The following is a 17,112-nucleotide window of genomic DNA, read 5'->3' as shown; positions in this document are numbered from 1 at the left end:
TTATCATACAACTGGGGCTGTATTTTATACCTTTACCTAGTATTTTTTTGAGGCGTTAACATAACCTGTCCTTCTGGAGTGATGTCTATAATGCAGTGTTCAGGAAGAATTCCCATTCCACATAGCTGGATATCTTGAGAGTTGTCTGAGCCTATTAACGTGTGCTCCTGGGGAAAATGAATTCAGATGTTAGCAATGGATTGCAAAAGTTCACTAGTTCTAACTCATGCATTCTCCTTCCAGATGTATCTTGTCATCTAGTTCCGAAATTTGAAAGCTGTTCAATACTTCCCTTAGAGGGGAAAAAGGAGAATGAAACATTGCAAGCAAATCCTCGCTTTGCCTTACACTAACAAACAGGGAGCACTCAGGAAAGTTTACAGGCAACAGTTAAATCCGAAGATGAAGAGGTTTCTATAATTTAATTGTGGAATTCAGTGCCTCGAGATGTTGTAGAAGCCAAAAGTATAAAGGAGTTCAAAGAGGAATTAGGTTCACTGTGGTTAGACCCATGGCTATTAGCAGGTTCCATCTAGATCATCCAACAGCTTAGGAAATTCTTGAGGTACTCGAGGCATGAGGGATTTGGCAGACGAAGGATCACGCCACACATGCCCCAATTCATCCATTTCTTTTCTAGGCATCTCTAAGCAATTTTTGAGGAACAGATACAATAGTTTAGATAACTCAGATCAAGTTGTTCTTCAGTACTTTTAAGATCTAGTACACATGCAGCTCAGCATTCTAGAGAATGTGGGCAAGGTATTTACTCTGAGAAGCAAGAGAGTTTAATCTCAGGATTTTAGGCAAAACAAGTGTAAGTCATTTTATCAAAAAAATTTCAAAGCACAGGGATTTCCACACCAAAATTCTCAACCAACAAAACAAATCTGTGTTATTAAAAAAAAATAATAATTAAAGAATAACTGAAACATAAAATCTACCCCATGCAAAGGGGTTTTCTCTAGAAAAGGAAAGTACCACAGTACCATCCGAGACTTTTCTGCTGGTACTGATGGGCCAAGGCCTGTTTTCTGAGCAGGCTTTGGCTTCAGTGTGCCCTTGTCATGAGGTCACAATGACCACCACAGAAGTCGGCTCTGCTTCAATAGCTGTCAGTGTCGAGGCTTGATTTAGCAGCTTGAGTCACACTCTGGACACCTACGTGCAAGGCGTCTGGAAAGGATTCAATTCTTCTCCCAAAACCTCAGCTCAGCTCTTTTGTCCTTTTTAATGTTTTTTTTAGCAGATACAACATTGAAAAAGTTCTTTCTCCTGCTTTCATTGAGATATCACAGAGCAATGGTGACTGACATAAAAGAGGATCACGTATTTCCTAAGAACGACTAAACCAAAACCATCCTTCAGCCCAACTGTTAATTTTGTGGCTGTTTTGAGAATTACTATAGACCACTTCAAAGAGAAAAGAATGATTTAATGTGAAGCTCAAACTGCCAACATTCTTATGCTGCTAAATTTTTAGAACTTGTACTCTAAATGTGATGTAAAAATGGTTGTACCTTCTTTATTCATGACTCCAGATCACATCTACAGTTTGTTAAACTACAATAAACTGCCCACATGTTTTAGTACAGAGTCCAAAAGTCATGGTGTGTTTTATGTTTAACACCAGTAACAGGGACTGCACATCAGAAGTGCTACAGCAGAACAGAACTTGATTTTCAGTCCTGGCAAGTTGCATGAAGAGGAATAAAAATGCATTTTATAAACTGAAAATAGTCAGAATTTGGACTAAACATGTAGAAACAAGCTGATTACTGATATGCCCGATCTTTATACAAAATAATTTTCAGGGTAAAACCTTGTGAAAGTTGGCATAAAAAAAACCAAACCAACAACAAAAAAAACCAAACCCAAAACAGGAGACAGTTTCTCAAAGAGAACACCTCTAAATTTCTTTCAAAAAACAAAACAAAACCAAACTCCCCAAACCTTCCTCTGCTATGAAGAATTAAATTTGCAACAAAAAGGTTGTACTCAGATTATTTTTAATGAAGCAGTCGATATCAGAGAATGCTTTAGATATGCAGTTTTTATAAAATTCTGAGTACACCTCTGCCAATGGCACTAGAGGCCCACTTCTATTTAAAAAATAAATTACATACATACAAAAAAATGTTTATTTTTACCTTTAGATAGTATACCAGAAGTTCATTAAGAGCTGGATCTGCATTCAAATTAACCAGGAAGCACTTGTTATCCCCAACTTTTATTCCAGAAGACTGAAGAGATATGCCAAGGCTTTCCAACTGTTTCTGACGCTCCTGCAAGACAGTAGCCATCAAAATTAAGCTGATTGATGTACAGCCCTTCGGAAATACATTCCTGTCTGCCAAAGCCACAAGACAAAACGATAGACCGCTACTTCTGAGAAAGGTTAACTTTTTCTTCTGCAATAGATTCGACACAAAAGCCTCAGTTATATCAAGCTTTGATCAGGATATCTGTCATTTCTCTTGTCCTTCCACCTCTGGTCTCAGAGGGCTATGTGCTACGGTCTCACACAGTTACATCTTCCTAGTGAAAAACGAAAACAGCTGAGAGCAACACACTGTAGTACTGTAGGAGCTTCTCTATGACCTCACTGGAACAGCAAAATGCTACCACAAAGACATCTCTAGAGCCCTTTATTTTCTCTTTTGAGCTAAAGAGCAACAAGTTAAGTTAAATCCCTGCCAAGTCAAGCTCCATGTCTATCTTTTGTTCCAGAGCAATCAAAATGACAAAAAACTGGCAACCTGCTATTTAAGTGATGCAAATAACACTTCCTGCTGAACAAGAATAGTAGCATTTTGGATGGTGTTTTGTTCGTGTCAATAGACTTCATAGAATTCAACAACAAAGCATTACTGTGCAAAAACGTACATCTTGCAAAGGGAAGTGTTTGCGTGAAGACTAGAGCAGTGAAAGAAGAACATTAAACATTTCTGACTTAAGAACAGAAAGAGATTATTCTACAAAAAACACTGCGATAGAAGCGCTGAGGATTGTTCCCAGGATCATACGGAAACTGAAATGAGACTCACTATCCACAACAGCAAACAAAATTTAAAAAATAAACGTGTGAGGCCTCTCACAGAACTAGTAGGTGGAAGCAGAAACAGCAGAAGGGTAAAACAAGTAAGTAAAAACAAGAGACCTACAGCACTTTGCCTGTGGTGCTGAGACTTTAAAAAAAAATTAGCAGAAATTACGTAGGAATAATTGCTGTCTGAGGAATAGTTGCTGTCCTGAGGATCCCTGGACCCCTGCGGCCTCAGAAGAAGTCAGGATAGAGGAGGAATCTGTCTTGGTTGATGAGGGCTGGGTCAGGGACCAATTAAGCAACCTGGATGTCCATAAATCCATGGGCCCTGATGGGATGCACCCGCGGGTGCTGAGGGAGCTGGCGGAAGTCATTGCTAGGCCACTCTCCATCATCTTTGCTAAGTCGTGGGCAACAGGAGAGGTGCCTGAGGACTGGAGGAAAGCGAATGTCACTCCAGTCTTCAAAAAGGGCAGGAAGGAGGACCCGGGTAACTATAGACCGGTCAGCCTCACCTCCATCCCCGGAAAGGTGATGGAGCAACTTGTTCTTGGTGCTGTCTCTAGGCACATCAAGGATAGGGGGATCATTAGGGGCACTCAGCATGGCTTCACCAAGGGGAAGTCTTGCTCAACCAACTTGATAGCCTTTTATGAGGATGTTACCCGGTGGATAGATGATGGTAAAGCTGTGGATGTGGTCTATCTCGATTTCAGTAAAGCGTTTGACACGGTCTCCCACAGCATCCTCGCAGCTAAACTGGGGAAGTGTGGTCTGGATGATCGGGTAGTGAGGTGGATTGTGAACTGGCTGAAGGAAAGAAGCCAGAGAGTAGTGGTCAGCGGGACAGAGTCCAGTTGGAGGTCTGTGTCTAGCGGAGTTCCGCAAGGGTCGGTTCTGGGACCAGTTCTATTCAATATATTCATTAATGACTTGGATGAGGGATTAGAGTGCGCTGTCAGCAAGTTCGCTGATGACACAAAACTGGGAGGAGTGGCTGACACCCCAGAAGGCTGCGCAGCCATTCAGAGAGACCTGGACAGGCTGGAGAGTTGGGCGGGGAGAAATTTAATGAAATATAACAAGGGCAAGTGTAGAGTCCTGCATCTGGGCAAGAACAACCCCATGTACCAGTACAAGTTGGGGACAGACCTGTTGGAGAGCAGCGGAGGGGAAAGGGACCTGGGGGTCCTAGTGGACAACAGGATGACCATGAGCCAGCAGTGTGCCCTTGTGGCCAAGAAGGCCAATGGCATCCTGGGGTGTATTAGAAGGGGTGTGGTTAGCAGGTCGAGAGAAGTTCTCCTCCCCCTCTACTCTGCCCTGGTGAGGCCGCATCTGGAGTATTGTGTCCAGTTCTGGGCCCCTCAGTTCAAGAAGGACAGGGAACTGCTAGAGAGAGTCCAGCGCAGAGCCACAAAGATGATTAAGGGGGTGGAACATCTCCCTTATGAGGAGAGGCTGAGGGAGCTGGGTCTCTTTAGCTTAGAGAAGAGGAGACTGAGGGGTGACCTCATTAATGTTTATAAATATGTAAAGGGCAAGTGTCAAGAGGATGGAGCCAGGCTCTTCTCAGTGACATCCCTTGACAGGACAAGGGGCAATGGGTGCAAGCTGGAGCACAGGAGGTTCCACTTAAATTTGAGGAAAAACTTCTTTACTGTAAGGGTGACTGAACACTGGAACAGGCTGCCCAGAGAGGTTGTAGAGTCTCCTTCTCTGGAGACATTCAAAACCCGCCTGGATGCGTTCCTGTGTGATATGGTCTAGGCAATCCTGCCCCGGCAGGGGGATTGGACTAGATGATCTTTCGAGGTCCCTTCCAATCCCTAACATTCTGTGATTCTGTGATTCTGTGATTCTGTGATAATGCTGGAACGTTTATTAAGGTTCTGACCTTTACCTACCAGTTTGCTTTGTATTTAAAAACTTAGTATGTTGTACTATTCAGTATAATTCTCTGTTCAGCACTGGAGTTATACCAGGTCTAATCAAGATTAAAATTGCAAAGGATAGCAAGCACAGCTCACTCTTGATTTTCTCTACCCTGTCTCCCCACACACTTACAAACCCAACATAATGTCCTCGTAAGGAAGTTCTGTGTGTGTGTGTGAAGAGAGAGACATAGAGGGAAACAAAGAACAGAGAAAAAACTGCAGCGTGAAGTCAAAGATCTCCCTTCCCATCATCAGTGCCAGGCTCTGAAGTTCACATAATTCCTTATTATCTACAGAGATAAAGAATGTGTTGCCCAAAGGAAGACTTGGCCCAGAGTCTAAATCTCATAGGATTAACCTATAACTTAAAGAAAATGAGCCAGTTTCTGTTAACTTTTGCTCAAGACCTGATGTTAATTAACTTAAACACTCAAAATACATTAAAAGTATGTCAAATACTCACTGAAAATGTGAAAAATTGCCTATTCACATAGTCTTTAAGGCTTTGAACCCTTATTGCTGCTCCATCTCTACAAACTGCCTCTTTGATGGCCCTCATCCTTTATGAGGAATCATCCTTTCCTCAAAGACTTACAATTATGTCTCCATCTCACCTGCCTACTCTGCTACAACTTGACAGACAGATGTTGGTGGATGCTGGCCAAAAAGAAAATCACTTGACAAGCCATGATATAAAGCCTTTAACCTTGGGCCTCTGTAAGCCTACTGAAGATGGCACAAGGTTCTTTCCTCCTCATACACTCAGGGTTTCTATGCCTAGAAAGTATTGTGTAGGATGAGAGTAGAAATTTATTATTATTATTCACCCTTATACACAGGGAGGAAAATCCACGGTACGAATCTGCATTGAAAGCCAGGAAGCTCTCGTAGTCACAAGCAGCATTTCTGACAATGGATCTTTAAAACTAAAGTCAAAACAGTCTATTCTGATTGTGTCATCTACAAGAGGGCTTTGTATCAGAGGCTCCATTTTCTCCTTATTTATTACATGTTATTCATCACCTTTCAATAGTCCTGCCCCTCAAAAGCTCCCTACTGCAAATACACACATCAGCATTTGTGTGGTAAGGACAGTTAAGTGTCATGCAATAATTGTGGTGACCTGCACAATTTTTCAACATAACCATCATATTCAATTATGGTCTGAGGCCCTAAATATCAGTGTAAGAGGTATTAAAACACACAGGGATCCTGAACAGTTCTATTTTTTAATATTCTGAATGCCCTTTGCCTTGTGTATTGAGGCACTCTGTACATAACCTCACATTTAATGCTCTCAGCACTCCATCTTTCATCACAAACAACAATTTTAAATGTCTGAAGAATATAAAATCCCTGTAATCCTCTCATCCATGGATTATCATTTTTTTAAATAACTTCTCCATTTGCATGCAGTGACAATTTATTATTGTCATTGGGATAGTAATCTGGGAGGTACCAGGCTATCACAGGAATTAAGTGAAGCTTTTCAAAAGGGCAGTAAGCTTGACCTACTTACCCATAAATGTGGGGAGAGATTCAGACAATCTCTATGAACTGACAGACAAAGGAAACAAATCTATTTTTCAAAAAAAAGTGGGGTGGGGGGGAGTGGAGGCGGACAAAGCAGCAAACCTGTGCTATTTCCTCCGTTTTTCTTAATTTTTCTTCCCAGGTTACAGTCATTTCCTGAATCAACTTTTCTGATTCCTCCAATCGTTCTTTTAATTCTGGTGATTTCATAGCCTGCAGAAAGAAAAGCAAATAACAACACTTGTTGTGCTTTGTTTTTTTTCCTCACATCACTCTCACAAAGATGGGGAAAAAAAGAAAACATACCATTACTCATTTTCCAAGGCATACTTATTGGTAAGTAAAAGGGGTTTTTTAAATACATATTGCATATAAATGCAGAATCCATCAAAAAGTTTGTTTAATTAGTTTCAAGTACAGATGCTAAAGTGGAGTTTATATACTTCAATGCAAACCAATTACATGATACTGGCAGATTTGCACAAAGACATTCAAAAGCAAACTAATCTCATTTCTACACCAACAGGAGTATCCCAAACGACTCATATCTCAAACAATCTTGTTTCTCAGATGCTGCTGATCTGGTACCCACCATTGTCTCAGCTGTCATTCCCTCAAGATGGCAGTTAACATCTCACTCAAACTGCCACGCCACCAAAATATTTTTATTGTTCATTTTGATACAGCCTGATGGGTATGATTTTTTTCTTCCTATAGCAAATACCAAGGCGTCTGGGGTATTCTGGTTACCTACCTCTACATGTGCATTTTACAAAGCAGATATCAAAAGAAGCCTTACGATGTGCTTCCAGACACTGGAATTCCAGTTCTGGAATTCCAGCTCTGGGCCTCGCACTTCAAGAAAGATGTTGAGGTGTTGGAGTGAGTCCAGAGGAGGGCGACCAAGCTGGTGAAGGGTCTGGAGGGTCTGACCTCCGAGGAACGGCTGAGGGAGCTGGGGTTGTTTAGCCTGGAGAAGAGGAGGCTCAGAGGTGACCTTAGTGCAGTCTACAACTACCTGAAGGGAGGTTGTAGTGAGTGGAAGTCGGCCTCTTCTCCCAGGCAACTAGTGACAGGACAAGAGGACACAGCCTCAAGCTTCGCCAGGGGAGGTTCAGGTTGGACATTAGGAAGAATTTCTTCTCAGCAAGGGTCACTAGCCATTGGAAGGGGCTGCCCAGGGAGGTGGTGGAGTCACCATCTCTGGATGTGTTTAAGAAAAGACTGGACATGGCACTTAATGCCCTGGTCTAGTTGCCATGGTGGTGTCAGGGCAATGGTTGGACTCGATGATCCCAGAGGTCTCTTCCAACCTCATTGATTCTGTGATTCTGTAATTCAATTTTCTTGCCAATCCACCACAGCTCTAATTTTGTTTTATGAAACAGTCAAAGGCCCATGTTCCATCCAAGGACTAACTTGAGAACAAGAAGATAACCCCCCCCGCCACCCATCAGACACTCCAAGAATTGAAAGGACATCAACATTCTTATACCACATATATTTGCTTCCTCCAGTCTCAGTACTGGCATATTCCTCCTCTAATACCTTGAGCAGGAAGCCTGTGGACTTCCTCACGTCATTACTTCATTACTGCTAACAAGATGAAAATGGTTTTGGCTGGTGGGTATTTATGCAATGCCAATTAAACAATGCAAGCATCGTTCTCCATCAGATATTCCCTTACCACAAACCCCAAAACTCCTCACAGGAATCCAAATCAAACAGAGTGGCCTCATTTCAGTGCAGTTCGTTCAAGAAAAGAAGCAAGTGCCAGGAGTGGAAAATCCTGTTTTAAAACAGGAGTTTCCTCTGCCTCAAGACACAACAGTCTAGGAACTGTCAGCTGATGTGTCCTGTGTAGTTTTCTTCTGGTTGAATATCTCAAATATCTAAACACAGGGTAAAAGGAAACACGAATTCCATCTAGGAAGGAAAGTGAAGCCATGGCAGTCTCCAGAACTTTTTTGTTATGACCAATAAAACATGATCAGTGCAAAGGTGCTGGACACTACACAGCAGGACAGAAAGATGAAGCCCAGTTACTCTCAAGGTCTAAGTCCTGTTTGTCCATTTATTTGGACCTGGGGCAAAATTACTCAACGTTTCCACATGCTTCAACTGTAAAATGAGCTAGTTAATTCTGCTCACAATGCTTATACAAAATACCTATATATGGGCCCAGATCCACAGGCGTGCTTCTCTGCTGAACGCAGTTAGTTCGAATTCCCAGCTTAGGAAGGACAAGCTGGTGGTCTTGGCACAGAGGAATTAAAACATGTCATATTAATTTCGACATGAAAAGATCAAAATGCTTGGATTAAAAAAAGGGGAAAAGAGGATAATGCCTTACTCTTCTAGGGGAGCAAGAAAGTAAACTGTCAAGTTCTGTCCTGCCTTGGCTGTTTAGGAGAGAAAAGGATACTGACACCAAAAGGAAAAAGACACAAACCTACAACTTGGTAACCTGTATACTAGGAAATGAGCTTTGAAATTGTAACCTGACTGTCATAATGGGTCAATGCTTTTGTTCACTTAAAGTTATTTATGCACATTTTTGTTGTGGGCTACAAATGTAATAAACTGAAAGGAGTACAAGACAATTAAAGTGGTTTTTGACCCTTACTGTAGCCTCTTAATAGCAAACTACGCTGTTTTTTCCATGCTCTTTGTCGATGCCACTGAGATGACAACTAGGGTGGGATTTTAATACGTGGGAAAGGAAATATTTATTACTTCATATTTAGGGAACACTACATTTTGGAAAGCTGCCATTATTTTGGCATTAATACTCACAAATTAAACAAATAGGGAGTACTTGCATCTCTCAGAGTACTGTTAAGTCTGTGGTTCATATTTTAGAGGAATTTTTAGATATTTAACTTGAGATACCTTAAAGAAAGGTAAACCTCCCCTTTAGCTTCACCAGGGGAGGTTTAGCTCCACCAGGGGAGGTTCAGGTTGGACATTAGGAAGCATTTCTTCTCAGCAAGGGTCATTAGCCATTGGAAGGGGCTGCCCAGGGAGGTGGTGGAGTCACCATCTCTGGAGGGGTTTAAGAAAAGACTGGACATGGCACTTAGTGCCCTGGTCTAGTTGCCATGGTGGTGTCAGGGCAACGGTTGGACTTGATGATCCCAGAGGGCTCTTCCAACCTGATTGATTCTGTGATTCTGTGAAACTGATATTGGACACTTAGCATATGAGGCAGTTGAAATGAGAACAGTCCAAAATTCACTAGTCATCTCTAATATCACAGCCAGCATTCCCTGCACACCCCATGAGGCAAATACTGTAATCATCATTTTTCTGAATTGCAAACCAGATGGATTGTATCACCAGTGCTTTGCCACATTTCAGAACAGAACTCAGAACTACGCTAGTCCTTGGCCTTCGTCTAACATTTAGACCATGCTCCTTTCACAATTTCATTGAGATAGCTCTGCAGATATTCATAATATTGTTTATCACCTGTAAGAGATCCAGTTGAGAACAGTTAAAACTTGTAAACAAGCAAGCATGATTTAACTGAATTCACATCTCGCAGGATGTAGCCACAATGAATTCTTAAAATACACCAGCAAAGTTCTGCCTATAAACGGCAAAATCTTAAGACTCTACCCCTAATCCTGCCTCCATGTCCTCTTGCTTTTGATGTGTATCTTGCAAGAAAAACAAGATTGCTCAAGAAGGTGTTTAAACAGAACGTGGTATCTTGAGGACACAGCCTCAAGCTGCGCCAGGGGAGGTTCAGGTTAGACATGAGGAAGCATTTCTTCTCAGCAAGGGTCATTAACCATTGGAAGGGGCTGCCCAGGGAGGTGGTGGAGTCACCATCTCTGGAGGTGTTTAAGAAAAGACTGGACATGGCACTTAGTGCCATGGTCTAGTTGACACAGTGGTGTTAGGTCAAAGGTTGGACTCGATCCCAGAGGTCTCTTCCAACCTGGTTAGTTCTGTGATTTCATGTTATCATCTGTGTTTCAAGACTGACACACAGAAAAATGGAAAGAAGTGATATAAAGGGAGATTTCTCATAGCTACCAGGTAGTAATTCCTTGTGGCGTTCATTTTCGAGAGCCAGGTAAGAAAGTCCTGACAACAGGCTTTACTGGACTTACTGGCTAGTCAAGACCAAAATTTGTACCTCTGCTTTCGTGAGCTGTTCTCGCAGCTTCTCCACTTCCTCGCGGAGCTCCCGAATAATGCGAGCGTTGGGGTCTTCGTTCACCACGGCGTGATTAACGATGTTCTTGGCCCGGTCTGCGTACCTCAGTGTTGAAAGGGTCTCATCATAGTTGTCTGCTGCTGGGCTTACTGTTGCTACCATGGCAGTCTTGCTGTTACCACCAAGGCTATCCTGGAAAGTGGTTGAGGTTATAAAATGAAAACAGGAGGTTATAAAATGAAAACAGGAGGTTCCTTTCATTTTAACCAGTCAATGAACTTAGGCAGCAAATAGTAACCTAGGGTTGGGAGTAGATGGGGGCAACTAATAACAGAAATATTTTTGTCAGAGCTCCTCAGTTCAAAATTAATATTTTAAGCTGTGTAAATCAAGGAAAATTGTTATTTTTCAATCTTTTTTTTTTTTTTTAAGCACATTCAGAAAATGTCATTCTTGGCTTTCAGAATCAGTTTTAGTTTAAATAGGAATGAAAACAGTCCTTTTTTTGGGCTTTATGGTGCCTAGTAAGGGCTCCAAAGGTTTACTTCTATGTTTTCTGCTTAGGTTTATAAACCAGAAATACAAGCACTTCAGCACTAGACTTCTCAGATACTAATGAAGGAGCTCAGGAAAGATCATGATGAATTCAGAATATCTTATTCTAAAGACTGGAAGCGAGATGTCTCCGGTAAGTACTTAATTTAAATTACATAAAGATCTCCTCATAAATAATATAGTTGATTTTATTCTTATAAACGTTTCAGAATGGGGCCCTTCCTTTCCCCCCACTTACACAGCTCACAAACCTAAATCGAGTTATGTAAGAAATTACCCTTCAGGAATTTGGTTGACAGAGAAGAAGGGCGTGAAACCACATTCCTGCAAGGCAGTGTGTCAGGGGAGGAGGGAAGGAAGGCAAAAGCATTCAATCTTTTTATTGGTTGTAAAATTGTGGTTTACAATTTTGGCCAGTCTAAAAGATAAAATATTTTGGTTTAAATTTTGCAGCAAATCTTTTTTGGTTTGGTTGGGTATTTCTGGGTTTGGTTTTGTTTTGGTTTTTACCCACTATCCCTTTCTGAGATGAACCATGCTATTAACTTTCACCTTCAATAACCCATGAAATCTAGGTCAGGCACTGCCATTGGAACAATCTGACTGCATTAGCTGCTTGTCTAACCATTTCAATTACAAACCACGCACGCAGCTTTCCCCAGCCATCATTAAAACGCCCCTTTAAGTACTTCCTTAAGACTCTCTTTTTTTGCTGCGTGATGCCTAAAATAGTTTGACAGCAGCCTGGCTGCTTCAGTGCTCAGACAAGCATTGACCACACAGACTGATGTTGCTTTGCTGCTGCCTTGGTAGCACTCTGCTCTCTCTGGACATGCAAAAGGGCTGTCAGCTCTTCGGGTAGAGAATATAATTTCATTTGTATGGGGTTCAGCACAGTGAGGTAACACCAGCACGGTTAGCACTTGCAGGTAAGACTAGTTATAGAGAAGTCAGTTTTCTTCTCAGAAAGAGTTATTAGACATTGGAAGGGGCTGCCCAGGGAGGTGATGGAGTCACCATCTCTGAAGGGGTTTAAGAAAAGCCTGGACATGGCACTTAGTGCCATGGTCTAGTTGACATGGTGGTGTCAGGGCAATGGTTGGACTCGATGATCCCAGAGGGCTCTTCCAACCTGGTTGATTCTGTGATCCTGTGAAAAGATCAGCCTTCTGACGGACACCAGCTTGGCTTTTTTTCCTCATCTGAGGAGCAGCCAACATTTACTTCAACAAATCCATGGCTTGGGAGGATCCACTCTGTAACACACAAATGTTTTTCCAAAGCATCTACGGAAAACTTTAAAAAGACTAAAAAGAGCACGTGACTCTTTCGATGGGATTTCTGGCTCTGCACAAGCCAGAACTTTTCTTCCATCCATCAATGGTTTTCAAAAATCAGGAACGACACCCTGCAACTGCAATCCCTGCTCTGCATAAACAGAGGAGGTTTATCAGGGAGCTGGCCAGGTATTCTGCTTCCAAATCAAACCTTAACAGTTTGCACTTTGGGAGCCTCCTTCACTGCACTAATTAGCTCCAAAATAGGATTAATTCATTATTTGAACTGCAACTCTGCTGTTCAGGCAGCTGAGAACGCTGTTACACTGATACACCGTAATTCACAAAACACCCATTATAAGCTGGATAAAGTTCCTCTTGTGTTGGAGCTGTTCAAGCCCAATGCAGACTGTCCAATAAAGTTTTATGTATAAAACTGTTGTGCTGATTTCACTGTTTTCTTTAATGCTAAGCAAGAAAGGTAGACAAGTTGTAAGCCAGCCTCTCATTAGCGAAGACAGCGTCTGCAAATTACCCTGGAAAGTCTGCGATTGCATGTGACAGAGTGGAAATAACTAAGTTTAGTTATTTCTAAGACTAAACTAGCCCAGTCTTCTCTAGCACCAAGATTACCGTGAAAACAACTTAAAATGTAGAGCAGAAATTATATTTTTCATAGTACCCATCAGTACAACATGCAGGGCTTCGGAATAAAATGGGAAAACAAGATGTTTGTGCCAATATAATTTGATAAAACCACAAAGTTAAAGCACTGACAAGCTGTTTTGCTTCCCACACATAACCTGATGCCACTCTTCAAGCCTCCTCTTGCAATAATATTTTTCACTTGGTGCTTTCATTTAAAGATCCTCAACAAAATTACAGACAAAATGTTAGATCTTGAGATCTCCTGAACTCTGCTTGTTTCTCAGATTTGTGGAGAGACTCTATATGACAGATACGCCTAATGTTAAAACACATTTACTCCACTTTGGCATCATAATTAAAAGTTGAAAGCTAGAGAGAAAGATAGCCCACCATCTCATGGCTTCTACAAACAGGCCTCTTTAAACGAATAAATCCCTCCTTTGATCTTTAATTAAAAAAATGTTTAAATTTTCCCCTTTCAAAATAAAGCTTCCCTTTAATGAGCTTGTTTGTAAAAAATCCAAAAGCCTCAAACCTTTTGTTTGCACTTAACATAGCTGGATGTTAAAGACACAAAGAAGGTTTGCTTGAAAGAAGGCAGAACAAAAGTGCTTCAGCTCATAAATAGAAGTGCAAGTGCTGTGTATGGCCATCGTCATCGCAGCTACAATGCATCAGACAGGTGCTAAACAGGAATTTCAATCTGCTTGCTGGATTTGTTTAGAAATGGAACTGCATAGCTAATTCTAACAACGACACTGGAAATTCGTTAGGGAAGTTTCCACTCTGCTTGCTCAGACTATTACAGCCACATCAGGAACCCGAGCACACATGCCACTGGAGCAAACCGGAGCAAGCTGCGTGCTGGTTTTGTTCCCATCTTCGCAGACAGCCAAAAAGCACTTGTTTAATTACAGTAAAAACTCAGTGTAATTTAATAGAGGCAAAAATATATTTAAACACTAAGGAAGTCAGCGCAAGGAACACCATGATATGAGGATTTATCTTACTGTAGTAAAGCACAGACACGATTTCTGTTAAGCCATTCTGATTTTTATGTAGCCCTCGTGACTGTACTGCTTGATCTCCAGCATCTGTGATGTTTACACCGGGGAGAAGAGATAAATCCTTTCACAGTAGTCGTGCTAAAAGGTTCATTAAAAGATAGCACTGAGAAAAATGAAGGCTTGTGGTGTCAAGGGGTGACATGAATAGAGATCTTATTTTACTTAAGCATTGAAGTCGACTTTGTTTTCAAACTTCTTTAAGGAAAAAAAAAATCTTTCTGAATCTCCACACCTCCGTATAATGTGCAAGTAACATTTTTTTTCCACATATGCAATTAAATCAGAGTGAAGTCAAATTTAAACAACATTTAAAAACATTGCTAAGAATGACTGGGAAAGCAAAGCACAGTATTTAAGACGACAAAATCTATCCAGAGCACATACAAAGTAAGAGGAGAGAAAAAGACTGATGCTGCCAAAAGTCCATTTCTTCTTCCCAGATTATATCTTTCTACTGACAAATATCTTAATTGCTCCTTGATAACAATAAAACAGAGCACCAGGGAAAAAAGGAAACTTGGTAAGTTAGTATTTCTATGAGACATGGTTACAAAACATCCTGGCAAACAAATGATGAGAGAAAAATTTTAACAAAATGACAGGTTACAAAAATGATACTTAAGTCATCTACATATGACACCTAATTCAATAATCCTTCAAAATCCAAGTCAGCCAAGGCCACTCAAGCTGTACCAGGCAAGATAAGAAAGACAAGCCACCTTTACTAGCAGGCAAGCTTTTTACAGGTAGAAGTGGCTACACTTATGCTTGCGACTCATTCAGAGAACGGGAGAAATCCAGATGATAATTATACCTAAAATCAAACTGCACTCCCAAGACTTTTTGTCATCAGGCTACCACGCTTTACAGCCACTGTATGTAGGAACTGGGAATTAAAACAAAACCAAAAGCTTGCCTTTTAACTCGACATACATAAAACTCATATTTAACAATTTGTTTTTTCATTTAGACCTTACAGATCTTCTTCCAAGTGCCATCACGATACACTCTTTTTTTCCCCGAAAAATAACACCAAATAGAGTCCTATGCAGTAGAGAAAATGATTTAACTGCTCATTTCACATAAATATGATGTATGATGTATGATGTTCCTCAGACTGTAACTGGGATAATGCTCTGTAATTATACTCTGCTGACAAAAGCAGAGTATATTAACAAATCTATTAGACAATTAGGAAAAGGTAATAGCCTTAATCAAAATCTTCAAAGCTAACTGCATCGGTATGTAAAATTCAGCTGCATGTGGCAATAGCCCAAATTAAATTAGCCCCAAGGTTGTGTGTGAAGCTGTATGACCCATAAAAGACAATGATTTTAAAAAAAGTTCCTTATCCTTTAGGCCATTACAGGTCCGCAGAAGACAGGGAATGTATTTAGTCTGTAGAGGTACTAATGACTTACATTCAGCTAATTTTCCAAAGACAATTACAGTTAACATCAAAACCAGAAAATGAGGCAAAAGAACAGTGGTTTATTTCACTGAATGGGACTCTTCTCCCCTTTTCCTCCCTTTTATTTCTCTTTAAAAAAACAAGGTCAGAACTTACTTTAAGTAACCAAGTGAGCACAGAATCACGATAAGGAACAAATTTGTTCTTGTTCTTGCCTGCAGCCTGATCTGCCAGGGCAGAAATAACCAGCCCAAGAGTTGTGAGGGATCTGCACAGAGAATGAAAGTAGTCATTAACAAGTGTAAATAGTCATAAGTCAAACACATATTTAGACAGTCACTTTCTCTCCAAAAATGTCTTCCAAGGAAAAAGTTCCCAGTACAGTTTTGATCATTATTCTCTCACAGAAGCCCTACTCCTTGTTCTCAATATATTTTTTCAGCCTTAATAATCGTGTCTTCACAACGCAATTATGTGGTAGTTGAAGGAACACAAGTACAGAATGAAAAATGTCAATCATTTTTAACAGGCAGAGATCTCATGCAAACATCTAAGACTACTGTGTGTCAGAAAGAGAAGTAGAGAGAAGGGAAGAAGAAAACTGGCTACAAGAACTTACATTGACTTTATCCTGTTTTACAAATATGCTGAAACAAGGAAAAAAAAATAATTACAGAGTCTTACTTGTTAATGTTGCTTCCTTCTTTCAGCCTGTCTCCTGCAGCACCAGTCTTAGTTGCCCTTTCACTACCTGCTAAGTCCACCAGACTCAGCTTGCCCACCTTCTCCCCTGACGTCTGTGGGAGGAACCAGACAACAGCTACTGTTAGTTCACTCAAATTAAGTTACATAGTTTGATGTTTTTTTCAAACAAGAATCAAGCTTCATTTCTTGGTGTACACTCTCTGCAGCAATTCCTTTGAAAGTCATCAGACTTGAACAGTATTCTGTGTTAACCTACTAGCTGCTGCTTCAGAAATAACAGGAGGATTTGAAGTGAAGTCAGATACACTAATATCTTAAAGACATCTCAGAACTCTCCAGAGGAGAGGAACACAGGGCACATCAGTAAAATGTTAAACCAAGAACAATGCAGAGGTAGTAGAGGCCAAGGAGTAACAAAGACATGGAGTCTCCAATCCCACCTTGAAAACAGTCTCCTAAAAATCTCAGATTTTATACCAAGTTTTTTCTCTGTTTTTCAGAGAGTCAGAATGAACATGACAAGAAGCATGTTATAATTTATGAAAATTATTCCAATTGCTGAGTCTCTTATATCCTTAACAGTCTCCCAGAAAGCAATCTAAGCTATGTGAGTATTCAAACCTGTAACACAGATTTTTGTTACAAATCCTTTGATCTCATTTGACCCAAAATGACATTCTGAAACACTTCATGAATTTCACATGTCAATTTGAAGTTGAAAAGCTAACTGTCTTTGAGAACCCGTGCGATGTTCCCCTAAATGAA

General features: G+C 40.8%; 1 protein-coding gene across 3 annotated transcripts in view; it reads right to left on the bottom strand.

Annotated features, from left to right (window-relative positions):
* Positions 1-17,112, bottom strand: part of KIF13B (kinesin family member 13B) — a 153,583-nt gene that overhangs the window by 62,743 nt on the left and 73,728 nt on the right. For all 3 annotated transcript variants that reach the window (XM_068398735.1, XM_068398719.1, XM_068398726.1), the window contains 6 exons: positions 16,327-16,439; positions 15,799-15,910; positions 10,664-10,876; positions 6,619-6,729; positions 2,151-2,285; positions 37-167 (listed from right to left, as the gene is read on the bottom strand). In XM_068398735.1, coding sequence (XP_068254836.1) covers positions 37-167; positions 2,151-2,285; positions 6,619-6,729; positions 10,664-10,876; positions 15,799-15,910; positions 16,327-16,439 — 815 coding nt within the window. The remainder of the gene's footprint in view (positions 1-36; positions 168-2,150; positions 2,286-6,618; positions 6,730-10,663; positions 10,877-15,798; positions 15,911-16,326; positions 16,440-17,112) is intronic.

This window comes from Nyctibius grandis, chromosome 1 (genome assembly GCF_013368605.1).
Source record: "Nyctibius grandis isolate bNycGra1 chromosome 1, bNycGra1.pri, whole genome shotgun sequence".
Taxonomy (NCBI): Eukaryota; Metazoa; Chordata; class Aves; order Nyctibiiformes; family Nyctibiidae; genus Nyctibius; species Nyctibius grandis.
The sequence above is the reverse complement of the archived record's forward strand: the minus strand, read 5'-3'. Positions and strand labels throughout refer to the sequence as shown.